Source organism: Myripristis murdjan, chromosome 7 (assembly GCF_902150065.1).
Source record: "Myripristis murdjan chromosome 7, fMyrMur1.1, whole genome shotgun sequence".
Taxonomy (NCBI): domain Eukaryota; kingdom Metazoa; phylum Chordata; class Actinopteri; order Holocentriformes; family Holocentridae; genus Myripristis; species Myripristis murdjan.
This window is the reverse complement of record NC_043986.1, coordinates 33,456,228-33,483,806: the sequence shown is the minus strand read 5'-3', so window position 1 is coordinate 33,483,806 and position 27,579 is coordinate 33,456,228. Positions and strand designations below refer to the sequence as shown.

Here is a 27,579-nt window from a genome sequence, read left to right as displayed (position 1 = left end):
ATCATATATATATTCTGAAGTATAAAAATGATGATAATATTTACATGTATGTTGCTGTGTAAAAATAACCCTCAGGGTGGTGAGACTGCTGGCATTAGATGTGTGGATCAACAGTAAATGCATACCAGACATTCACAGTTGATAAAAATCAAAGGTTCCTAGGGTTAACCCTTGAAATTCCACAGAAAATGCTTAGGGTCATTTTTGACCCCACGTATGGAAGAGTGGGGTATTGATACAAAAAATGCAATTACTTAAAAGACATAACAATTAAATACAAATACAAATGGCCTAATGTCAAAGACAACCTATTTGAGGAATACAAGGAAGATTAAATGCTAAAAATTTAAAATGACTAACACATTGCAAAAAAAAAAAAAAAAAAAAAAAAAAACCACCGCTGGGGTCATTTTTGACCTCAGCGCATGCATCTAAGGCTTAAAGCAGAGAGGAAGGACGATGGTTATTGTTATTGAAGGTCAAGCAAGAGATGAAACACTGGCTGAACCAGTACATTGTTGAGGAAGCCACAGTCCACTCAATGAAAAAAAAATGCCTCCCTTCCAAAAAGTATTTCAAATTTCACAGGATGTTTTGGTTAAAAATAAATGTCACAGACTCTCCACTCTTGCATATGACTCTTTATCTATTTCTCCTTTCAGTTCTTGTTCTTTTTTTTGTGGATGTAAGCAAATGAAGAACTTGATCAGGGTGTGAAAAAGCCAGTGTCCTGTTACTTTCTGTTTCCACTAACCAAGCTACTTCTTATATAAAGCTGCTATGCTGGTGTCTATTTCAGAGTGAAACATGAATAAGATTAATTTGCTTGTTGTGTTGTCTCAGCAAGGAAAATGAGCACGCACACACTCATGTCTACTGCAAATGTCTTATTTGTTACAAACTTTCAGGCAGAGAACTTCTTCAAGAAACTCAGTGGCAACAAATGGCTGTGATCTTGAAAGCCCCAATGTAGAGCACCTGTGTCAAAGACTCATGTGACTCATACCTCAATCAGTCTTTATCAATCAATCAATCTTTATTTATATGTTAGGTGCCGCCTCCCTCCTGTCTTTGTGTGTGTTTTTCCCTCCATTTTCCCCTCCCCTTATGTTGTGTTGTCTTCCTGATTTGCAGGCTGGGCGTGGCGGCCTCATTGGTCTCATCTCCCTAACCTGTTCCTTCACGCACCTGGTCTGCATCTCCAATTATCTCCACCCTGCTACAGTATATTACCCCGGTTCAGACCTCCATTCTCAGCCTGTTCGTTGTTTGCCATGCGTGGTAACTACTCGGCTCCTCGGAAGACCTTTGCTATATCACTTGCTCTGTATTTTTTGTAACCCTGGATTTTTTCCCCTGTGCCTCTAGACCCTGTCTGCTCCTCTGTGCCCAGCCTGCCTTCCCTTGCCCTGCCTGTTGCGTCCAGCCTCGTCGGTGGATCTCCATTGTCTCTGTCTATTTTTGTGTCATCTGGCCTTTATTGAAGTGTTTTTTGATTGTATCACCAACTCCGCATTGTGGGTTCACTTTTGTTCGAAAGCCTCGGCTTAACAATATAGCATCAAATCACAACAAAAGTTATCTCGTGACACTGTACAGGTAGAGCAGGTAAAGACCACACTCTATGAATTACAGAAGAAAAAAACAAAGAAACCCAACAGATTCCCTCCTGAGCATGCTCTTGGCAACAGTGGTGAGGTAAAACTCCCTTTTAACGGGAAGAACCCTCTACCGCAGGGGTGTCAAACTCGTGCCATGGAGGGCCAAGAGGCTGCAGGTTTTCATTCCAACCAACAACTCCACCAGGTGATTTCACTGATCACCCTACCTCCAAACAGAGAGGCGGGACTAATCAGTGAAATCACCTGGTGGAGTTGTTGGTTGGAATGAAAACCTGCAGCCTCTTGGCCCTCCATGGCACGAGTTTGACACCCCTGCTCTACCAGTTGGGTGGAGAGGGGAGAGAGAGAGAGAGAGACAAACAGACAGGGAGATAGGGACAAACTGGGACAAATGACAACAACAGAGCATCCTGACAGATAATCTAGATGGAAGTGACACACAGCATCCAGCCTTCTCGTCTGCAGCTGGATGAGCAGGACAGTATGACCTAGACAAGACACAGAAAGCACAACGAAAGTAAAAGGGGCGGGGGACTCTGGAACAATAACATGCACTGAGTAAAAGGAGAGGAATTGAAATACCTCAAGAGTATTGTGGCCCACGAATCATCTGATGGACAACAAGAGACACAGTGTATGTAATACTCCCCACATAATGTCTTATGTGGGGTAGGCAGGCTGAGGACACCATAAAACATATGGCATAAAAATGATCAATTTATTTATTTATTTATTGTGATGAAATTTGTATTATTATTTGAATGAAAGGAGCGTAGACATACAGTTAACAATGCAGTAGCAAATAAAGTAGGGCTAGAAGAAATGCGTACCAGTGATACAACAGATACACAAAACACACACCTATGGAGTCATACCAAGACCTCAGAGTGAATACAGTAGAGCATGCAAGCCACACATCTAGACATACATGCATATAAGCCATACATTTTCACTCATACACTCATATAACTGCCATAAGCAGCTTCTTTAACCCTCAGAAGAATAAGATAATAACCATTGTTGCCAAGATAAGGTGTGTGGAGCTTTTCTAGTTGCAACCATCTTCTTTGCAGCTGTCAACCTGGCTAAAATCCAACATTTTCCCTATTTGTAAATTAAGTTGAGAGAAATCATTTAGAACAGTGTTTCCCAACCGGGGGGGTACGCGTACCCCTAGGGGTACGCGAGCACATTGCAGGGGGTACGTGGAAACATAGGCGGAAATCCCGGAGGGGTCGGTGGGGACAAGACCCCTCCATCCATAAATTTTGAATAATATAGTAATATTTAATGAAAGCACAATGCAAGCGGTAGAGAGAGGACAGACCACAGGAGGAGCAAATACTGAGTTTATTATTCTTTCAAAAAGTCTGTCAGGATATTAATGTCAGAAATAGTTCATATTTTACTGATATTTTGAGTTTGTCTCTAGATAGATATCTATTTTTTTGCATTTTAAGTTGCATTATTTTGTGGCATAGTTTCATTTCATTTTCTTATTTGATCTAAAAGGGACAGTGTACAACTCAAACATATACTGTATGTCACTATTTGATGCCATATCTTGCTTTGTTTTTTGTTGACACTACAATAAATCTGTTTTTTGAAGAATAGTTTGATGTAGTTGGATTATTCAAGGTATTTCCTCTAGTTTTAGAGCTTATTTTGAGTTTCTAGTTCTTGTAAAGCTACTTTGATGGACTGTAGTGGAAATAGAACAGTAAGTAAAGAAATTTGGTTCGAGGATTATTGTTTTTAAAAGCATTATTTAAAACATATTCATACTGAGGGGTCTGCACTGTACTGCAAATTTCAATGGAGCATAAGAGAGTTCAGAGAGAGATGTACAATCGTGCCAGACAGCAATTTTTTCATGTCCCCCCCCAAGAATTACTCTCTGAAATTTTGCTGTTTATCCCCACCCACCCACACACACACACACACACACACACACACACACACACACACACACACACACACAATAATGAAATGGGATTTTCGCCCCTGCATGGAAACATTTCATAACATAACATAACTTATAACAAATGAGTATGACGTATGAGTGAGGGGGTACTCATGGTCTGACAAAAAGGCTCAGGGGGTACACAAGACAAAAAAGGTTGGAAAACACTGATTTAGAATCAGAACAGTGGGAGACAGGGGGACAGATATATGCAGTGATACATGCATGTTGGACAAATTTTCCTTATTCATCTTCCAGAAGTCAGCTGCACCAGAGCATTTCAAATCATGTGCTAAAAGTTTTTTTTAAAGGTCAGCATTTTCTAGTATATGACAATATAATTTGGATACAAGTCCTCTAGTTCCCCTTGTCCCACGCAGCACTTTAAGTAATGAGTGCTCTCTGAGTGGAGTCTGCCAAGGGACCCCGTAGGTCTACATGGCTGTCCTTAACTGTAATAAAAATGAAAACTTTACCACCTTAAATTAAACTAAATGGAAAGGTTTTCAAAAGAGTGCAGGCCCTTGTCCCTAAAAATGTTTTCAAGAGTGCGTATACCTTTGTCATACCAATGTCAGCACTGGCCAATATTAATTGGGCACTTGCCAATCAATAAACCCTCTGTCATAATGGGAGGTGGTGGTTGGACCCAAACGCAGGAGCAAGCAGGCAAGGAGCTCAAATGACAGCGAAACATTTAATAGACTCCTGAGAAAACACAGGGAACACTGGAACACGTACATGTAGCAACCATGAAACAGAACAATGAACAGACAGTGAACAGAACTGAGCACAGGACTTAAATACACTAGACCAGGGGTCACCAATCATGTGCCATGGAGGGCTGAGAGGCTGCAGGTTTTCATTCCAACAAAGACCTCCACCAGGTGATTTCACTGATCACCTCACCTTGTATCAGAAAGGAGGAGCTAATCAGTGAAATCACCTGGTAGTCCAGTAATTTTAGGCCAAAATTGGGGTCAACCTAGGACAAATTGCAAGAGAAGCAAACTCAACTGACTTTGTATCCTCAGTTTGTCCTGAGTGAGGGAAAAAAAGTCCCAAGAAATCCCATTGGTGGAAAGTTTTGAAAATCACCTATTTATGACCACAAATTACCAAAAAACACTGTTTTTAACACACAGGGGAAAGGGGTTCAAAATTTGACTTTCAGATATCACTATAAAAATTCACAAGATGATTACACACACAGAGACAAGAAAAAAAGTCTATTACAAGTTCTTTCAATTATTCTGTTTTCATATGCATATCACACATTATCTGATTTGATATGCGCTAATAAGGAATATAAGGAATAAATGCCAGAAGAGACATTTAAACAGTAAATTAAAAGGTTACTATATATATAGTAACCTTGGATTAAAAGGTTACTATATAACAGTGAATTAAAAGGTTACTATATATATAGTAACCTTTTACAAGAAGGTTGTAAAAGGTTGTAAATATCTGTTCTGGCATTTATTCCTCATATTCCTTATTAGCGCATATCAAATCAGATAATGTGTGATATGCATATGAAAACAGAATAATTGAAAGAACTTGTAATAGACTTTTTTTCTTGTCTCTGTGTGTGTAATCATCTTGTGAATTTTTATAGTGATATCTGAAAGTCAAATTTTGAACCCCTTTCCCCTGTGTGTTAAAAACAGTGTTTTTTGGTAATTTGTGGTCATAAATAGGTGATTTTCAAAACTTTCCACCAATGGGATTTCTTGGGACTTTTTTTTCCCTCACTCAGGACAAACTGAGGATACAAAATCAGTTGAGTTTGCTTCTCTTGCAATTTGTCCTAGGTTTTTTCATAAAATGATTGGACTATGGTGGAGGTCTTGGTTGGAATGAAAACCTGCAGCCTCTCGGCCCTCCATGGCACATGATTGGTGACCCCTGCACTAGACACACCTGGGGAAGGGGCTGAAACACATGACAAGAGAACACAGAGGACAGGCTGAGGGAAACACTGGGATAATTACCAGACTGAGGGCAGGTGAGGAACTGGGAGGGCCAAACAAGACACAGGTGAAAACACTGATGGGAACCGGGCAAAGGAAACACAGGGGAACAGAAAAACATGAGTCCAACCTAAAATCCAAAAACACAAGAAACATGAAACCATGACACCCTCATTATCACAAACTGGAGAATACTGGTTTCAAATGAATGAAAAACTGCAATTTTTTCCTGATTCTCTCCAGCCTGAGATGAGGTGAGACAGAATAGGACCAACGTGAATATTCCATTTATTAAGAGGGGTATTGGAAAATAAGACTTCCTCTAGCTTTAATGGAAGATTGAGGTTCTCCTCCAGAGAACGCCACGCAACATCAACTTTTTTATCATACCAACTTAAGCAGTGGATGCAGTGTAAAGGAACCGTGGTGAAAGTTAACACTGGGAGAGAGATCCCCCAGTCTGTCTCACTGCACTGTGGGTAATTTTAGATGGGGACGCTTGCTGTTCCAAACAAAGTTAGTGATTACATGTTGTAGCCTGACCTGAGAACATGGACGAGGTGGAAAAGGTAACACTGAACTCACAAAGTTAATACGAGGAAGAACATTCATTTTGATAATAGATACTTGAGATCTGAGAGAGTTTGGGAAGTGCAGACCATTTATCAGCATCACACTTAATCGAAATGATCGATTTATTTACAGCAAAACACTCCTATCAAAAGTAAACCACATTCTTTGTATTGCATGTGATTACACCATTTCCAGGTGCAGCTCTACGTGTTGTGACAGTGGACACAGTGTCCACATGTAGATGGTCTGTTTAAGGGGAACAGGAAGAGTCAGAAGAGTTTCAGGTCAGGCTGGCTCCAACCAGTTTACTATAAAAATTCTGTCTCTGGGGATTATCTAAAGTGCTGGAAGAAGAATGGATCAGTGGCTGTTCTCAAAGAGAGAGTGGCCAGTGAAAGCAAAACAGGGAATTGGCTAAAATCAACAGGTCATCTGATTATTTTTCACTTTGACTGGTTGTATTTTTGTGTCACATATTCATGACCTTTTACATGAAAATGTAAAGAAGGATGCATTGTTTTGTGTGAACTGGCCTAGAATATATGAAGGACTTACAGATTTATGCATCAATAATTCAACACACTGAAAAGAACCATTCTTCTCAATGACAGCTGCTTTTCATACTTACAGTCCATTTTACTTCTATTACTTTTATACTTTTACTTGATCCACTGATGTACTTCACACTTGGTCTGCGCTCTGACAACAGAGGTCAAGTCAAGTTGTATATTATTCGTCCCTGTGGGGAAATTTGTTCTCTGCATATAACCCATCGTGTCAGGAGCAGGAGGGTCTATAGCCAGTGTCTTTCAAATGTACTGACAGGACCATTTTCAGATTCAGATTCAGATGACTTTATTGATCCCATGAAGGGCAATTCATTTGCAGTATACCCGTCATAAAAAAAAACATACACAAAGGCATTAACAATATACACCATGTCACATGCCAAGCACAGCCAGTAAACAGACCCCGAGAACGTCTGTAAACATACATGAAGAAGAAAACTATTTCATGAAATAAATAAATAACTAAATAGACAGTGAATGTCCATCAGGGGACATTGATCACATACAATGAATGCTCACTGAGTTTAATAAGCTAATAGACGAAGAAATGAAGGACTTGGAATAACGGTTGATTTTACACAGAGGTAAGAGATACATATAAGATATGTTTCTGTAAAATTATTGGCACTTTTCTTGGCACAGTATTGCGATAATTCAGGCATTAGAGTCATTTATCATACATGAGACTTTCTATGGAGGATCATTTTGGAGCTGTGTTTGAGGATCAGAGAACAGTCTGCACTGCTCATTGCACGGCAGCATCAGCACTTTCTCTCAGGTGAAGTGTGCAGGAAAGGTGAAGCAGTCAGCATTGCAGTTTCAAAGATTAATGTTAAACAATTCAAAATCACAACATTAAAATACTGTCTTGGCCAGGTCGGCATCTGGATAGCTAGTCAATGAACCTGACATTTTGATTTCAGGTCTGAGGAGTTAGCTAATTTGTGTTCATTGCTGAAATAACAACATGATTTCAACACTGTGAGACTACAGGCTACAGGCAAATGCCCACTAAATTTAGAACACTATAGAACATGAGCTCAACCTTTTATTTTTTGAGTCAAGGTCTAGTGAGAGAGCAAGTGGCCACACACATTAGAACCACGCACACTGTTGATTTGATAATCTTGATAAAATGTCAGTGACAAATCAACCCTCACCATTGGTTCCAGTATTGTGGAAGTCCAGTTTGCCCTCATTTACAGAGATTGCTTATGCACAAACAGAGGCAGTCCAGTGTGTAAAGGTAAACAGGAATGTCACCACAAACACCAGCTTAGTGAAGTCACAATAATGCAAAATACTGTTTTCTCCATGGCTGATAGGATTAATCAGCATTATGTAAACTCATCTTGCAGTATTATATGAAAAAGTTCTAGAGCTTTAAAAACATGTATGCAACTTGATGCATGAAACTTTGCCTGAAAATGTGCACACCTCTGTGGGAACTGGCCCATATGTAAACATGTTTTGGATACAGAGAGAGATCTTGACTCAGATGGCAAAGCAGTGACATAAATACATCAAATCAGACATCTAACAGGCTAAAATACCAAAGCCAAATGTTTAATGTGGGCCATAAACTTTCATCACGGTCCCAATGAACTGCTACACATCCAAGCTGTGCTCACATGGTTATCAAATAATCATGCATTATGGTTATTTTCATGAGGTGCTTTGGAAGGTGTAGAAGGTGCAGAGGTCTTTCCAGTTTTTCTGTAAATTCTCCACCCACTTATATCAGGCCATGGGTGAGAAGGCTTTCAGACAGACCTACATCATCATCATCATCATAATGCTTATTTACTCTGCTCAGTCTCATTTTGTTGAAAGCCTGTTGCGTGGCCTGCTCTCTCCTTGAGCTTCAGCCTCGCCTCCTCAGCTCAGATCTCCTGAGGGTGAGTCTAAGGTGCAAGGAGAGGAAGCGAGGAGAGGAATAGAGGATGTACAACTGAGAAATGAGAAAGACCTAAAGTCAGAAAGCGGTTGCCATATAAGACAGCTCCACAATCAACTTGTTTCAGCGTCTGCAAATTCAGCACCACACAGAATATGAAGAATATGAAAAACTTCAGGGGTCAGCAGGTGAACCACAACTGAGTTTGGCTGAGTCATTCTGCAGAAGAGCGCTTATGACCAGAAGGGCAACAGATGGCAAGAAATTACTAACACTGTCACCAGTCACACTGCAGAGGTCATGGTGCCTATTCAAACGAGAGTCAAGAGAGATGGTTTCAAACCACTTTGACTATGTTGGACAGCCTGCCTGGCTGGAAATATTTCAGTCATACAGTTCTGCCTAAATTGTGTGATTCATGTCGCTAAACTCTGGAGCAGAAAATGTAGAGGGTTTCATATCGAGCCAGTACAATGCAAGACTTTTGCAAACACATTTTTGAAGGGATGCAAAATTTTGTCAATTATCGTTATCGGCAAAATCCCCCAAAATATCGAGATATTTTTTTTCAACATCACACACCCCTACTATGAAGTGTAGAGCAGCTTCTGCTGAGTGTAACACACCCGGGGCCAGTGCAGTCATCCAGCTGACAGTCATCCTGCTTGGTGAGATGGTCAAGTCATGTGACCATCAGTCACTGGATGATAAATACACAAGCACACAGCACCACCTGCTGAGAGATGAGTGGAACACCACTTCCTCCATGTTCATTGAGAGTGATGCTCCTCAACAGTCTTCTGGTGGTACAGCAACGCTCCACAAGCAGCCCTCCTCCCAAAACTCCACCTTGTGCTGGTCATCTATCCACCTGCACTATACCAGCCTCAGCCACCCACTGCATCTGGACATCAGTCAAATAAGCTCATAGTCATCAGTTAGTGGGCGTATTGGATTTTGGGGAATACATCTCTTTGGTAGAATCAAGCATTTTGACATGGCTCATAAACCAGATATAAATATTGTACAGTTTGTGAGACAGATTCACTTAGAGGGGCTGGCACCAAACCCAGCAGTTGTTACAACATGGGGAAACTAAATAGAGCAACAACTCCCAACAGTGAATGCTCTTATGGAAAACAGAATATTAACATGTCATGTGGGTCTATGTGTTTGTAATGCTGGATTTCAAACTTCAAACAAAATTCATTTACTTCTAAGAACTCTGAAGAGCCCAGCGAATATGTGAGTTTTAAATGAAAAATTGTTAAAGTACAAACTGAATCACTGAAGGTGGTTTATGGCCTTCTTCAGCAAAATACAGAATAGCATAATTTAACAGTGTTTAAAAATAACGTGTGTGGACAATAATGTGGGTGTTCAAGGTGAGTGTTTGTGTGTGTAGGTGTGCAGTGTTTATTACACCAAGAGAGTGAAACTGATGATGAAAGACAAGAATATCATTTTAATAAAAACACCCTGAGAGTCAATATCAATATAGGGTACCATTTGGTGTCCCGGGCAGAAATCACTCACTTTTCATGAAAAATTTGCAAAATAACAAAACTCTGAAGGTTTATTATAAATGTCCAAACATTTAAACACACATTGGTACAGAGATACATCTTTAATAGGGTGTTTTTCATATTTAAAAAAAATGTTCTATGATTAGATGCATGTGATTTTGCCATGTCCCAAACTCCTCTCTACTAACTTCACTGAGTGTAAGTACTTGAATAAAATGAGTCAATTGGATCATTTATGGTCTAATGTCATAATAATAATAATAAATGTTTTGCATGTGTCCCTGGATTTGCTGTCCACCCCGTCATTAGGTGGTTACTGCCACTAAAAGAAACCCCCTGCTGTAATCAGTGACATCACTACCACTGCTTTGTCTTTTACAAATGGAGTGAAGAATAGCTCCTGCAGAGAGAGTACATATCAACATTTATATTTTGACATTTTCATCATTTTATGATTGAACTTGAATGTGTTCAATCTTAATGTGTCCACCCTGTCATTGCAAAATATGAATCTATATAAATGCTTTTCAGAAATTCAAAATATGTTTGTTAAAGTATACACAGTCACCTTTCTAACTGATACATGTTGCTAACTAATGGTCCACCATGTGCTCATTAAATGCAAACTTCAGCCAGAAACGTCCTCCCTGTCATCGTCCACCCTGTCATCAAGTCTAGTTTTATAACAGTTTTATAAGTTTTTCAGTGTTCCAGAAGTCAAGTGGAGGATAAAACATATGCAGAGAAAGAAACCATTTGAAAGGATACCTATGTTTATACTTTTTGTGGTAGGCCTACATTTAGGGACCAACATGTTTTTGTTTTGTTTATATCAATCTTGTTTTTTCCTCTAGTTGAAGGTTTTATTTATTTATTTTTGCTGTTGTTGAGTGTCATTTCCAGACGTAGCCTACCTGTGCACAGTTCAAAATACAGTAGGTGAAAAAAGTCATGTTTTGACAAAAAACATTTGTTGACAAAACCATAACATTGTTTCCTTTAAATATATATGAGGCACTTCACTATTGTCCACCCTGTCATGCCAAGGTCCACCCCGTCATGTCATTGTCCACCCCGTCATGTTCATGTTTTATGTTCATGTTTTATGTGAATAAATTATTATTTTCACAAGTTATCAAAACCTTTTGTGTGATTTTGCTCTTAAGAGATTAGGGCCAAACAGTATTATTTCAAAGTTTGACCAGATACCTTTCTTTATAGAGTTTATTCAGAAAAGAAAGTACAACTTTCACAGATTTTACATATACAAACATATTTTTCGACAATTTCTGTATTTTTGAGAGATGTTTTCCAGAAACTAAAATATATTCCTGAACGAGGGACCAAATACCTTTCTGAAAATGTACATTTTGTAATCATTACTGTAATGATTAGAACATATTTACTCTATTTAGAAATTGTCCCATGACAGGGTGGACACATTTTGCAATTCGCTTGTACTTTCTATGCTTGCAGTCAATTTATAAAAGGTGCAGGAGCTTGACCAACATGCATTTCTAACAGCTTATGGTCTACTTTATACAATGGATATGGAGTTCAGTGGCAAATCTCATCTTTTTTTGTGTGACACTGGGAAGTTTCAATGGCACTCTATACTGATATTGACTCCTGACCAGCTGTTATTTTTTAAAAACAAGATCCAACACATTATGAAGGTAGCAAAATATATGCTGCAATGCACTTGATTTCATGGCTACGGTGGACTGTCTTGATTCCTCAGCTGGAGACAAACCAGGCTGAAACACCACAGTGCAGAACAAACTCAACCTCAACCTCACACACACACACACACACACACACACACACACACACACACACACACACACACACACACACACACACACACACACACACAGAGCACGTTTACATGCACACCTTATTCCTGTATTAACCGGAATATTCGCAATATTCCGGTTGCGCACGTGTCATGTAAACACGCACCGAACCCGATTAAGGTCATATTCCGGTTGGAGAGAATTCCGAATAAGACCCCTGGCATATGCCTGTTCCAACCGGAATATTGAGGCATGTAAACACCTTAGTCGGAAAATGCCCTGAACCGGAATATTCAGTCACGACTGCGCATGCTCGACTCACAAGGAATTGGGTGGCGTCTTTGTTGCTATGGTTACCTGCAAGCGGGGAAAACGGCATGGTGAACAGCAGCAAGAGCCAGGAGACTGCAGTCCACCTTCACCTAATGAAAGACTTAAATATCATGGAGGATATCGATGGGAGAAAACATAGAACTAGCAACAGAAGAAAAAGAAGAGGAAGACTTCTTCGTCTGTTTTTCCGGCAGACCAGACGCCTATACGCGTACTGCTGCCCCCCACAGGCTGAGTGTAGCATTACGTCAGAGAGTGGAATACGCCGAAACACGGGGGCATGCCAAGTAACATGTAAACGGAATATTCCAGTTGCCACGGCGCAGTTACCTTAGCCGGAATATTGAGCCGAACCAGAATATGGTGTGCATGTAAACGTACTCATTAACACACCTCATCCCGTACTGATCCCTTTGGTGTAGAAACCAGTGAGCACGTTTACATGCACAACTTATTCCTGTATTAACCGGAATATTCGCAATATTCCGGTTGTGCACATGTCATGTAAACGTGCACTGAACCCGATTAAGGTCATATTCCGGTTGGAGAAAATTCCGAATAAGACCCCTGGCATATGCCTGTTCCAACCGGAATATTGGGGCATGTAAACACCTTAGTCGGAAAATGCCCCGAACCGGAATATTCAGTCACGACTGCGCATGCTCGACTCACAAGGAATTCTGTGGTGTCTTTGTTGCTATGGTTACCTGCAAGCGGGGAAAACGGCAGGGCGAACAGCAGCAAGAGCCAGGAGACTGCAGTCCACCTTCAGCTAATGAAAGACTTAAATATCACGGAGGATATCGATGGGAGAAAACATAGAAATAGCGACAGAAGAAGAAGAAAAAGAAGAAGAAGAAGAACATAGATATCTATAATAAAGGCTAGATGTCTCGTGGGCGCTGCCAGCCAATGGAGTCGCACGTCTGCACATGGCGGCCATTTTGCCACAGTCAGCTCGCTCACCCATAACATTGTGTGGTAGTGGTGCATGTACTTTTTAATAACCATAACTTGCTCAATTTTCTACCGATTTTCAAACGGTGTGGTTTGTTATAAACGTCAGAGGTGTAGTTATAATACTGCACTTAATTAATAATTTTGTTACACTTCTAGTCAAACATCCAGAATTGTAGCCACGTTAATAATGTTTGTAAGAAACCAAACTGTTTGTAAATTCGTCAAGATTTCAGCGAGATAAGAGTATTTACGTTTGTGCAGATCACTCACCTTCCATCTGTTACCATAGACTTAGCCAGAGAGCTTGCCTGTGGCAAGATGGCCGCCCGGTGATGACGTTACAGACAAGACATCTAGCCTTTATTATAGATATCTATGAAGAAGAAGACGAGGAAGAAGACTTCTTCGTCTGTATTTCCGGCAGACTAGATGCCTATACGCGTACTGCTGCCCCCCGTGGCTGAGTGTAGCATTACGTCAGAGAGTGGAATACGCCGAAACACAGGGGCATGCCAAGTAACATGTAAACGGAATATTCCAGTTGCCGCGGCGCAGTTACCTTAACCGGAATATTGAGTCTGTCATACACATCAGCTAGAAAAATATACTGTATATACAAGGATGAATCTGAAAAAATACTGTTTTTGTCAGTCCTTTTTAAATAAATACATTTTCAGTTCTTGAAAGTCAAACATTTGTCTTTCTGCATTGTCCTCTCCTATATGAACACACCTGATCCCGTGGTCATGGAGCATACTGATCCCTTTGGTGTAGAAACCAGTCTCATCTGAGCTGACAGTCGTCATCTGAGACAAAATAACAACCACTGAGCTCCTGTCTTCATTTTTAGGATGAGGTGCAGTAGTAGTCAGCAGGGGCCAAATCAGGACAATAGAGCAGCTGTGGAGCAGGTTCAAATCCACATTTCTGTACAGCGGTCATGGACACTGTGGAGGTGTGGGCAGGAGGATTGTCCAGGTGGAAGAGCACACTTCTTATCAGCCGTCCACTCTGAATCTCTTGGGAATCCACCTTCCTGGATGGAGGTGGTGCTCCAGGCTCTCCCTGCCATATTTGACCTCAGTAGCTCATGTCTCATGTATGACAGGGCATCCTCCCCAAGTGTGGCCACCAGGGTCTCTGGACCTCCTCACGTGTTCAGCCCTTCAGACAGAGGTAGCAGCTGGATGCTTGATGGCTGATGGTTTCCATTTTCTCCAGAAACACTGACTGTAAAGGTTTTTTTTTTTTTTTTTTTTTTTAAATCGTAACAGAAAACAGTCAAGATAATAACGTCAAACTTTTTGTGATCAACCAACAAGCTGAACTGCATGCAAATTCAGAGAAGACTGTAGACAGGTTCTGTTAATTCCATGAAGTATGTGTCAGATGCATGTAGCATGGTGCACAACACCCAGCTGAAGTGTTCTCTGTACACTACAAAGAGAATGTGTCAGCATCCAAGTTGTATTACACTTGGATTCTGGGGCTGTTTAACTATGTAGTGCCACAAAGACAAATACATATTTAGATGATGGTTTTGAAAATATCACTGCTTTCAGTCTGATATGAGGATACAAATACACTCCTGATCAAAATCTTAAGACCAGTTGAGAAACTGCAAGAATTTACATTTTGCACTGATCTTTAGAAGGTTCTAAGTAGAGCTTCAAAATGCAAAAAGAAGAAATATTTGGGATTTTAAAGGCTGTGGTCTTAAACTTTTGATTAGCTGATGAACAGCCTATTTCAGTTTAATGGTTGTTTGCAATAAATTGCTTACTCAAATTTTTTTGTCTCACTCCCATTTCTTCTTTTTGCATTTTGAAGCAAAATTTTGATCAGGAGTGTATATAGAGCTGCAACAGGAACATGTGATACACATTTAAAGACACAGTCAGTGCACATTTTCAATGCAAAGGAAACATGCAATGACGTCTTACCTGCTAAAGCACAGGCCTCTGATGGATCCCCCTCCTCTTAGTGTTTCCTTAAAAGTGCAACATTTATCTCAATCAACATGTGACATCATTTAATAACTTTCATAAATCAACCTTTGTCACCCAAGTAATTGTACTGAGTGTCAATTAGACAAGAGAGAGAAACATACCTGTTCTGGAAACGTTTCTTCTCCTCCTATAAAGTGATACCAGAGAAAAAAATCATCTTTGTCAACAGCCAGATGTTGATTTGACAGCAAATGTTTCTATCAGCAACATGTTTTGGTTTTGAGCTCTAAATGCTAATCCTACCTGCACTTTGTTTTGGTCTCTTCTTTCTTCGCCAAATTACTGCAGCTGTTAAAACTGCAACTGTTATAACAACAACCAAGATCAGTGATACAGTGATCGCTGTCTTGTTTGAACTGTCATGTTTTGGTCCACATTCAGAATCAGCTGAATGATTTCCTGGTCTGATCTGCTGAAGACCCTCAGATTCACATCTGGAATAATGATGGAAAAAGCTGTTAGTGAAACGTTTACAGATGACATGAACTTACTGCAGCTGTAAGACACCAAACATGACCATCACTGCTCTTGGAGTTGTACTTACTTTCTGTGAGGTTGGCAAGATGTAAATGTTCCATTTGAATATGTTTCCCCTGTGCAGTCGCTGCACTCTGTGTCTGCTGTTGCTGTTCCTGTGTGAGTGTACAGAAAATAAAATGACATGTCATAAATAATTGTTCAAATTCAAATAATTGAATTTCATAAATAAGTAAATTTCATTAGACGGGTCTAATGTCCTCTCAGAGCATCTGTGTAGTAAAAGGTGTTTATTAGGGCTGGGCAATTAATCAAAAAATAATCAAAACCGACATTTAGAGCCTCTAACCGTAAAACTTATGACTTGCAAACAAATTATTTGTGAAAAAACTCGCCAACATGAGATGTTTGTGCCAGAATTGCAAACAAACTTCAGGCAGTGCAAAGCAGAGGGCTGGCAGTGTAACAACAAAGTCCACAGGGAAGGCAAAAGTCTGATCAGTGAGAGAGAAGCAGCAGGAGCTGTAAAATAAAGGACATATTACCAAAAATTGAAAAGGCCAATAATTTGCTCGATTACACAAATAATTTGTTTGAAAATTCCAAGTTTTACTTTTGTGATGACTTTTTTGCTTCAGTGTTTTTTTTGTCTTTCAAATTTATATTTTTGCTTGATACTGAGGAAGTTGTGTTTGCTGTTTTTGGCACAAATCTCCACAGACTGGAGCCTTAAATATGAGCAGACAGACCTCTGTGGCTGATGCATTGACCAGGTTTACAGCTGCGGTGTTTCTGTGCTGCAACACAGCCGTCCCCTCCACGATCAACACAGAAGAATCCATCTTGTGGTTCAAAAACAGCATCTGATGTTGTTGTGCACGGGCTTTTCACCTGTAAACCTGCATCTGTCACCACAGAGAGCTGAGGTTACATATCAAGGTACAACACACACATTCTCTGCTGCAGAAGCAAAACATATTTTATGATTCGCCATCCTGAGCCTCAACAAATCCTCAATAAAAGACAAAACAGTAACTAGCATGTTTTTTTCTCAGATTGCTCTAAGACTGAACGCTGCTCTAATCCCTATGTGCACAAGTGCATCATGTAATCCTGCCTCACAGCTCACTGCTGCCACTTAGTGGTTCAGTGGTTAGCACTGTCGCCTCACAGCAAGAAGGTCCTGGGTTCAACTCCTGCCTGTGTGTTTGCATCTTAATTCTCCTGTCAGTGTCCCTGACCAAGGCACTGGCATAGAACTGGACCCGGTCCCTGAGTGCTGTGGATCAGCTGCCCACTGCTCCTAATAGTTAGGACGGGACAAACTGCAGAGGAAGAATTTCCCTACAGGGATCAATAAAGGCTGCTCCCTATTAACATTTCAAGTTTATTTGTGCTACAGCAGCTTTGTCTAAAAGCAGATGATGGGCTGCCATGTTGGATTTTCTTTCACATGTCATAAATATGATGAACTACAATGGTATTATACTTCAAAACATGAATCTTTTCAAACGGATTATTTAGCAGTTTATTTTATTTCTTTTATTTTTAATGCCAGTCTCCGACTAAGATCAGGGTGGCAACCACTTCCAACAGGGAGTGTGTCTGGCAGGGCTGACAGGAACTAGAGAACCACTGAGTCACATCAGGTGCTGAGATTTCAGACTTTCAAAAAAACAACAACAACAAAACAACAACAACAACAACAAAAACTATGACTGAGTAAACATGCTTATTGGGGTATCAACATACCCACACTCCACCAAGAATGAAGCAATCACTTGGAAATGTACCTGCATCATACTTTTTACATGGAAAGCACTCTGTTTGTCCATTAGGCTGGTCCAGGAAGGTTCCATCAGTGCACGGCTCACAAGATGTACTTGTGAACTCTGTGCAATGTTTATTAACTCTGTATCCTGTGGAGCAGAAAATCAATATTTCATTCCATCTGATACAGTTTGGCCATTAGAGCTTAACAAATACATTTCACTAAGGCAGAACACTGGTGCTTTTTAGCTGCTCAAAAGGTTGTCCGCTTATTCCACTGGTCCCGTTTTTGTGACTTTACAGCAACAAACATGTCATCTGTCCAGCCTTTTCAGTTTGAACCCGAACACAACACAGAAAATACTACTCAACCCGAGCCTCAAAATGATGACCATCAAATACATGATGATGCGAGAGTGGGGCAAAATCGATGGTGTCTGTGCAACAACTGCGTCTCCATGACAACCAAGAGAGAGAGTGTGTTGTCGAGAGCTCCAATTTTTGTCAGCAGCTGTTCAAAGTAAGCATATAGATCAAGCTATCGATGTATGATTAGCCGTATTCCAATATAAATGATTTCAGATAGCATCCACCGCAGTCACATGCTTTACAGCCTACATTATGAGGATATAACAGTAATAAAAGGAAAGAAAAACCAAAAAAATATTCCAAATTATTATGGGTATTGTTAGAAAGTTATTAAGTGTAGGCCTATTATAACATGGGTATCTTTATAAAAATATAAAACAGTCGCAGTAGCCCAGTATAATGTGACACCCCAAGTGCTCCTGCTATCTAGCCGGCTAGCTCTGCAAAAATGGATATGTGAAAAAGAAAAAAACCAACGAGCAGCCGATTCAACATGTATAATAATAATAATAATAAAAGTAATAACAGGCGCAAAAGCTACCACCAACCACGTATGGCGGCCGAAATCGCGTGTGTGTCATAATAGCCAAGCAGACCAAACATAGCCTGTATTTTTACATTTGACTGTATTTTACAGATTCCGCTAACTGTTCCACTGTTATAAAAAATAGCGGCCGTTATCCTGGTAATTTCTCTGTGTGAGAAATACAAGGTGTGGCGTGTGAGTGTGTGAACGGGTTGAAATGCGTGTGTCTCACACCCAATGCACAAGACTTGAGAGCTTTGAGTAGCCTAAATCAAAACATTAACCCGTGATCACATAATCCCGTGATCGTAAATTATTTACTTTTTTCATAGTTTGTACATAGAATTAAAAACAATTTCACAGTGTTAAACGTGTACAATGTGGCATTGTGATGATACCGCCAGAAGGTAGGTATACGCGGTGCTAATAGTGCTTCTCCCTGGTGCAACCTTTTTACATCACTGCCCCCAGGGTGCATTGCGCAGGTAAAATAATGGCTGCCTCCGTAGGTAAAAATATGTACTAAACAATGTGGATTTTTAAAGCAATGGCCATATTTTATCTGTTTCTAACAACATATTCAGATTTCTGCTCAAGCAGGAGCAAAGAGCTGTGTGCTGGTGAGACCAGCAGCTGAATGCTCCTGGAGCTCAGTCAAGTACTGCAAAGACTCAGAGCTCTACCACAGCTAAACATGCCTTTAATATTCAGGAGAATCTTACCAGGGCGACACATAGGACAACATTCCTGTCCTACTCTGTACGTGGTACCATGACAAGTCAGAGCATCTCCAGTGACGACATTCAGCATAAATATCTATGAACAGAGAGAAAATGATAATTAGCAGTTGTTTTCTGTCAGTCTAATCTGGTTAAATCTGGTTGACATCGTTAAACCTGATGTATTTTATTACCATAAGTGATACAATTGACTGTCTCCATCTCGAAGGCATTTCCTTTGGGATGGTTAAGGCTTTTCAGAGAATCCAGACAGTCTCACTGAGATTCAAGATGAGGAGAGATTAAAAATCCATCTCTTGAAGAGGATATCTGGAATTTAAAAACAGAAATAGAAAGCATCGTCACAGCAGTTTCTTTACTGTGTGTAGCTTGCATATGTGTGTCTCTCACTTTCAACACACACTCACAAGCCAGGGTGTAGTGGAGGAGCAGCCCTGTCCCACTTTGAAAAACAGAGGAATAGAGAAAAAATACTTTTCATCTGTTGACTGACAGCTTGCCAACCTATCAGATTTATGAAAATGTTCTCTAACATGACAGAGTGAGTTTTCATAAGAGTGTGCAGGCTGTCAATCTGATTTTATTCCCTGTCCAATTAGAGTGTTTTTAAGGTAAAAAAACATTTGAGAAATGGCAAATGGATGCTATCATGTTTAAATTTTGAAAGTGAACTTTAAGGTAAAATAATTAGTAAGGCCCTATTGTTTAGAAGATTGACGATTTGTGGTAAAATACTCATCTTGGTTAATATATAAAAGGTGCCATCAACAGTTCAACAGACCAGGAGCACTGAGGACTTGAGGAGGAGATTTGTCTGGTTTTAGTCACGTTAAGGAAAGCAAAACTGATTTTAGGAGGATAGTGAAATTTATCAAGGGAAAAAATGTACTGATTACCAAAATAAGACAACAGAAAAAAGGCTCTCCTCAAGTCACTAACACACCCTCTAGAGTGAGGGCCTCCCCCCACTCACCTGCACTTGGATTAAAGACTTCCTGACTAACGGCCCCCAGTCTGTTCTACTTGGCTCCCAGCTCTCCTCCACCCGCACCTTCAGCATCGGCTCTCCACAAGGGTGTGTGCTGAGTCCACTATTGTACTCCCTCTACACATATGACTGCAGTCCAGCCCACCACCAGAACACCACTGTCAAATCTGTGGGCGACACTACAGTGGTGGGTTTAATCTCTGTTGCTGTTGTTGTGTTTTTTTCTATTGACGTATGCACCTTAAGAGATTGCTTTCATAGTATCTTGTATGCACTGACAATAAAGGAATTCTACTCTATTATATTATCAGCTGCATAAAACGTGTTTCTGATAATGAAGATCATCAGTTTTTGATGGTGAACATCTTGACTCACTGCAGCTCCACTCAATTTGAAATCCCAGTCAGTCACACTGAGCAATATGAAGGAATATGCTATTATTTTCCAGTCTTTATCACGACTTCATTATTTTCCTACAGAGCCCAACATTGTAGGGGCTTCATACCAACCTCTCTGCTAATCAAATGAATAACGCTGTACTGCTGCATCATACAGCACAGACAGAAATCATAACCATATGCATGGAAGGAAACAATTCACTGAACCAACCATCCAATCCATAAGATGATAAGATATATAAAAAAGTCGGTTGCTTTAATGGAAACTTGAAACTGTGACATTTTATCATTTAAGTGTGAATAAATCAATGTGGCTGTACTTTTGAGCTTTCAGATAAATACATATGAGCAGCAAAGACACAGTATTGGATGAGTCTGTTGATAATGTTCTTGATTCATTGATTTGTGGTCAGTATAATCATGAACACCAAATGGATGAAGAACATGCCATCATTTGATAATGTTAATTAGATACTGAGCATTACTTCAAAATGCTACATGGCCTGGAAAGCTGTTTCAACTGAGAAGACATTAAGGCCAAAAACTTTCTTGTGCCTTAAGGTCTTAACTGTGATAATACAACTGTCAGCAATATTACACACACACACACACACACACACACACACATATATATATATACATATATATATATATATATATATATATATATGTATGTATATATATATATATATATATATATATATATATATATATATATGTATGTATGTATGTATGTGTGTATATATATATATATATATATATATATATATATATAATATATATATATATATATATATATGTATGTATGTATGTATGTGTATATATATATACATACATACATACATATATATATATATATATATATATATATATATATATATATATATATATATATATATATATATATATATATATTTCCGTGTCGCCACTCCCTTTCAAAGCAGCATCCAGACCGCCCACCACACAGCACAGCACGGAGGGGCGGGGCACAGAGCTGCTCCCTGCAGGGACTGACTGCCTCTTGTTCTGACCTGACAAGCGATAAACTAGTCCTTTTCATCCTACAAACACCAGTGAACAAGTAAGCTCTTTATGTCATGTCGCCCTCCAAACATATTAATCAGAAGATTAATGAAATCAGCCTGTCCACACAGAATTATTTCCAAGTTGGAAGGCCTTTGTTCCCTTCTCAGAGAGCAAAGTCAGGAGTCCGATAAGAAGAGACGGCCATTTCAGTGCTAGGCTTCCTGATTTACCATCAAACAATCCAAACACAGACCCTTTACATGTACAAGAGACCATTGGTCCAAAATTAATTAAATAATAATAAATAAACAAACGTAGCTAAAAAAAAAAAAAAAAAAAAAAAAGTGATTGGTATTGCTCTTGCGGAAGCAAATATCTTAGTTAATGTCTTAATGTCATAGTTGAAGTTTAATCCTTACTATGTGACTGTACATCTCAACATCCAGACGACCGTGTGTATCACGGTTTACCCCACTGTACACGACTCGTGTGTTAAACAGGCTGGCAGACGATACAAAAACAAAGCTGGTAAACACGGTAAGATCGTCGAATATAATTACTCACCCAAACTGCGCACAAGGAAGACGGCTTACTTTCGATTTGTGCGTGCCCAGCAGCCGTAAAAAAAAAACAAAAAAACGCCCATGTAACAAGGGAAAAGACTTCTTCTTCTTCTTCTTCTTCTCTTAAATATTGGCGTGTTGCAACCAACTTGAATAGGTGCATATCGCCACCTACTGTACTATATTGTGTGTCATCATGGTGATGTACTTCCGGTTACAATCTAACTTATATTAAACAGAAAAAAAAAAAAAAAAAAAAAAAAAAACTCCACTACAAATTTATGCTCATATTCTTTTCCCCAGTCCTGTTACTTTCAGGAAGTTCAATAGGGCCTCATAACATTCTCTCACCCTCCCCCCCCCTTCCTAAAATCCCTTTTAGGCTCCATGGAAGCTGTAGTTCATATATTTGTTTTTTAAATTCCTTTCTCTCTCTTTCATACTTAGTACATTTCATAATAATATGTTCTACATTTTCACTCACCTTACATACATCGCATTTATCTGTCTGACATTTACCCATTAAATTAAGGGTTGATTTCAATCCTGTGTGTCCTAATCTTAATCTTGAAATAATTACCTCCTCTCTTCTGTATTTCCCTTTGAAGCCTGTTACATTAACAGAGTTCTGAATGTAGTGGTAATGTCTGCCTTTAGAGTCTGTATCCCATTTCTTCTGCCATGAAATTCTCATCGTTTCTCTTATTAATGTTTTGGCTTCACCTTTTCCAAACGGGATTTGTAAAATACTGCTGTTATTTAATTTCAGTGCTCTTTTAGCTGTTTCGTCTGCTCTTTCATTACCCTCAACTCCAGAATGGGCTGGTACCCAACAAAATTGTACATCAATTCCCAGTCTCTGTATCCTCATCAATATCATTAGTATTTCTTTTTTCAAATCCTCTCTATTCATTACTTTTGCATTCAGACTTGTAATAGCCGCTGCTGAATCTGAGCAAACAACTACTCGCTCTGGTCTCACCTCTTCTATCCACTGTAATCCTAGGATAATGGCAGTTAGTTCTGCTGTAAACACAGACAACTTATTATTGAGTCTTTTGCAGATTATTATCTCAAATTCTGGTATATACACTGCAGCTCCTACGTGTTCATTCTCAGGCTCTTTAGATCCATCTGTATATATTGGTATATAATTATAGAAATTATTTTGCAGATATTCTTTTACCAACTGACCTATATTTTCCATGCCCTTTTCCAGCCATTTATGCTTTTGGTCTAAAAGTTTTAAATCCGTAACTGGTTCTGGAAGTATCCACGGAGGAACATTACCCCAGACAACATTTGGTCCATATTCTAATCTATCTAATCCGTGCTCCTTTGCCTTTTCATTAATCTGCCAACCGAATCCCTTACCTTTATGATATTTTGAATACTCCCAACATTCATCTAAAACAATTGTTGCAGGTTGTTCCTCTGCAGAGCCTTTCAATTTTGCCCAGTAAGCCAGTGATAGCTTTATTCTCCTGAGATACAGTGGCCATTCATTGGCTTCAACCAGTAAGGCATTCGTGGGCGTTGTTTTCATTGCACCTATACTCAGTCTTAATGCTCTGTACTGAATTCTGTCAAATTTTTCCAGATTGCTTTTTGCAGCCGCACCGTAAACCATGCATCCATAATCTATACTTGATCGAATTAAACCTCTATAAATATCTAACAGTGATTGTTTGTCTGCTCCCCACTCATATCCAGAGACTGATCTCATGAGATTTAACACTTTTTTACATTTTGTCTCAATCTGTTTAATATGATTCCTCCATGAGTATTTCTCATCAAACCACAATCCCAAATATTTAAATTCTCTTACCCTTTCTAAGTTTTGCTGATATAATGTCAGATGAATTTTATCCATCTTTCTTTTCTTGGTGAAAATCATATAGCATGATTTTGATATAGACAATTTAAATCCCCAGTCATACGTCCATCTTTCTACTTTTTGTATAGCCTCTTGCATACATTTATTCATATGAGTGATATTTTTTCCCCTTTTCCATATAGCCCCATCATCTGCATATAGCATTGATCCTATTTCACCACCAATATTCATAAAAATATCATTTATCATTATATTGAATAAAATAGGACTAATAACACTACCTTGGGGTATACCATTAACAATATCATAGGTTTCCGAAATAGCATCCCCTACTTTCACACAAAAGGTCCGATTCGATAGGAAGTCTAATACCCAGTTATACATTCTCCCTCCTATACCCATCTTATCCATTTTAATCATTAGTCCTTCCCTCCACATTGAGTCATATGCTTTCTCAATATCAAAGTAAACAATAACCATGGTCTCCTTCATAGCAAGAGCCTTTTCTACCTCATTGCTAACCTTAACAAGGGCATCTGTTGTAGATCTGCCTCTTCGAAAACCACTCTGACATGTGCTTATCAAGCCTCTTTGCTCTAAATAATATGTTAATCTCTGAACAATAACCTTCTCCATCCATTTACTAAGGTGGGATGTTAGTGCTATAGGTCTGTAATTTCCTGCATTATCTTGATCCTTACCAGGTTTAGCAAATGGAAGTACCAAAGCTTTCCTCCAGCTGCTAGGCATTCTACCTTGCCTCCATATTTTATTTAACAAGTTCAGTATTATTTCCAATACTTCCTTGGGAAGTTGTCTAAACATGGCATAGCATAATCTATCTTGACCTGGTGCTGTGTATCCACTTCCCTCCAAAGCCTTCTTTACTTCATTGAGGGTTATCTCTAAATCTAGTGGTGATTCTTTACTTTGCTTCTTTGTTACTCTCTCATTATTTTTTAAGATTTCCTCTTTGCGTTTCTTATGATTTTCATCTAGATGGTTTCCACTATGTACTTTTGCAAATGATTTACCCAGTAAGTCAGCTTTTTGTTTGTTTGTAATTGCCAAGTATTCTCCATCTACCAATACTGGGATTTTAGCCGCTTTCCTTTTCCCACTCATCTTTTTAACCATTGACCATACTTCTTTAAGTTTTGTTTCTCTACCTATGGAAGAGCAGAACAATCTCCAAGCATTCTTTTTGGATAACTTAACTGTTTTGCGTGCCATAGCTCTCTTTCTTTGGTAGTCAATCAGATTTTCTTCGCTAAAATTCCTTCTTAATACTCTGAATGCTGAATTTCTTTCTTTAATAGCTTTACTGCATTTTTCATTCCACCATGGTACTATTTTCTTTTTCCCACTAACTGTGCTTTTAGGAATGCTTGCTATTGCAGCATTAATTATTAATGAAGTTACATCTGCTTCATATCTATCAATGTCTTCTTTGACTTGAAATCCCTTCGCAGATTCTTTACAGCAATTTCTGAATTTCTCCCAGTCTGCTTTAGGAAAACACCATCTTTCAATATCATATCCTTCTTGCGAATGCATATCAAAATTAATTGATACTTGTATTGGAAAATGATCACTTCCTATATTAGTATCTGTCATTACCTCCCATTTACATTGTTTACTCAAGTTTCCAGAAACTAAGGTGAGGTCTATACATGAAACTTTTCCTCTCCTGATGTCCACTCTAGTTCCTGTTCTGTCATTAATACAAACAAGTCCTCTCTCTTCCAAAAGATCTTCCACTATTTCTCCATTATTATCTGTGTGATCACTGCCCCAAAGAGTACTGTGTGCATTAAAGTCACCGCACCATATTTCTCTTCTGTTTATGTTCCCTGCAATGTCTTGAAACATTTGCAGTGTTAGACTATCACAGGGATTGTAAAAATTAACTACTATAATATTTCCTCTTGGATTACATATTTCTGTTACTATGCACTCATACTCATCTGGTACATTTATGTTTCTACACTCCATTGTGTTTTTAATAAATATTAAACACCCACCACCTTGTTTTCCAATTCTATCCTTCCTAAATGAACAATATCCTGGAAGGACAAAATCTAGGTGAGGTCTCAACCATGTCTCTTGTATGCACAGCACATCTGGGGTTGTTCTCAATTCAGTAAATACCTTTTTGAATTCCTGTCCACTGGCAATCAAACTTCTGGCATTCCATTGTAATATATGGATCACCATTAGGATACTAAGTACCTTGAGACAGTCCATCATAATTGCTAGGGATTAGCATTTCATGTATAAGCTCTGCTGATATTTCTTTAATTCCTAGTATTTCAACTGCTGCCTCCACAACTGTTTTGATTCGATCACTTTTCCTTGTCTGTTGCAATGCAACAGACAAGGAACAGACAAGGAACAGACAAGAAAAGATTTGTGGCCTTTATGTGCAACTGTCTTGCACATAAAGGCCACAAATCTGACTTTATCAACTATCAGTGTGTCATTATTGATTTTCTCCAGGTTTGGATTCGATGTCTGGACTGGGAACCTCTGCGCATGATTGATATTCTCCATTGTATCTTTTCTCATATGCACAGTACTGGGTCTGATTGTTTCACTTTCCTTTACTTTTTTAAGTGCATCAGCATAAGACACTTGATTTGTTACTTTGTATTTCTGTACTTCTCTGGCCTGTATTTGTAAAGGGCATCCTCCATAGGCAGCGCTATGCTCTCCACCACAATTACAGCATTTGATTTTTGCATTCTGATCACACTTTCCATACTCGTGCTCTCCGCCACATCTTGCACATCTTATTTTTCCTTTGCACTGCCCTGCAGTGTGCCCCATTCTCTGACACTTATAACAGCGAAGTGGCTTTGGGATAAACTTTCTGACATCATAACATAAATATCCAATTCTTACTTTCTCTGGCATGTCTTTTTCAAATTCTAATACCACTGACAGGCTATCTGTTTTTGTTCCTTTCCTTCTTGTTTGCAGCCTGGTAGCTTTTACTACTTTCCCTCCTTTTATCTCTTGGACTATCTCATCCATAGATATTTCCAGTGGCACTTCATTTATTACTCCTCTCAGTTTTGCTGCTTTCCCTGGTATGTGGACACTGACTTTTTCTCCATTTAATGCATCAGTTCTGAGGAACTTATCTCTTTGCTGCTTATTTTTTGCAAAAATAAGAAGTCTCTTATTACTCAGAAATTTCGCGAACTGGATCTTCCCCATCTCTTTTTCAATACTTTTTGTCAGTTTCAACGGATGAAAGTGAGCACCATCTCTTTTAAACGTTATCATCACTTTCCATTCCGTCTGTTCAATCTCGTTCCTTGCTTCCGCCTTAGTTTTCTTGATCCTTTCCCTTTCCTCCGCTGCAGAAGCTGCGCTCGATGAGCTCCTAGCCCTGTCTTTTCTTTTCTGTCTGGCCTCCTGCCATGGCATAAAGTCATCACTATCTCCGTCCGTACTATCACCCATGATGATTGTACTCACAATACAGTTGTTGCAACCTTACGGTCACTCAAATGCACTGCGCAGTTTGACTCAACCAACGAACTACCGATCTTCTCCAAGTCGTAACAAACACACACTGTCTTCTCAAGCTCCGCCAACCACCTTCTTCTTCTTCTTCTTCTTCTTCTTCTTCTTGTTTATGGTGTTTAACGGTGGC

The 27,579-nt window shown here is 39.3% G+C and overlaps 2 protein-coding genes across 5 annotated transcripts in view; both read right to left on the bottom strand.

Moving 5' to 3' along the window:
* The window catches only part of LOC115362123 (tumor necrosis factor receptor superfamily member 14-like), an 80,571-nt gene extending 58,417 nt beyond the window's left edge, over positions 1-22,154 (bottom strand). Inside the window, exons 1-5 of one of the 4 annotated variants that reach the window (XM_030055929.1) lie at positions 22,080-22,154; positions 19,277-19,412; positions 19,086-19,179; positions 17,492-17,617; positions 16,448-16,603 (exon numbers count right to left, since the gene is read on the bottom strand). In XM_030055929.1, the coding sequence (XP_029911789.1) occupies positions 16,448-16,603; positions 17,492-17,617; positions 19,086-19,179; positions 19,277-19,315 (415 nt within the window). In that variant the 5' untranslated portion in view covers positions 19,316-19,412; positions 22,080-22,154. The other 3 variants (XM_030055930.1, XM_030055921.1, XM_030055926.1) reach the window with 3 other exon arrangements.
* The window catches only part of LOC115362120 (tumor necrosis factor receptor superfamily member 14-like), a 74,253-nt gene that overhangs the window by 20,870 nt on the left and 25,804 nt on the right, over positions 1-27,579 (bottom strand). Inside the window, exons 7-10 of the transcript XR_003928474.1 lie at positions 15,465-15,655; positions 15,323-15,348; positions 15,156-15,202; positions 13,945-14,442 (exon numbers count right to left, since the gene is read on the bottom strand). The gene's annotated coding sequence lies outside the window, so the exon portion shown is untranslated. The remainder of the gene's footprint in view (positions 1-13,944; positions 14,443-15,155; positions 15,203-15,322; positions 15,349-15,464; positions 15,656-27,579) is intronic.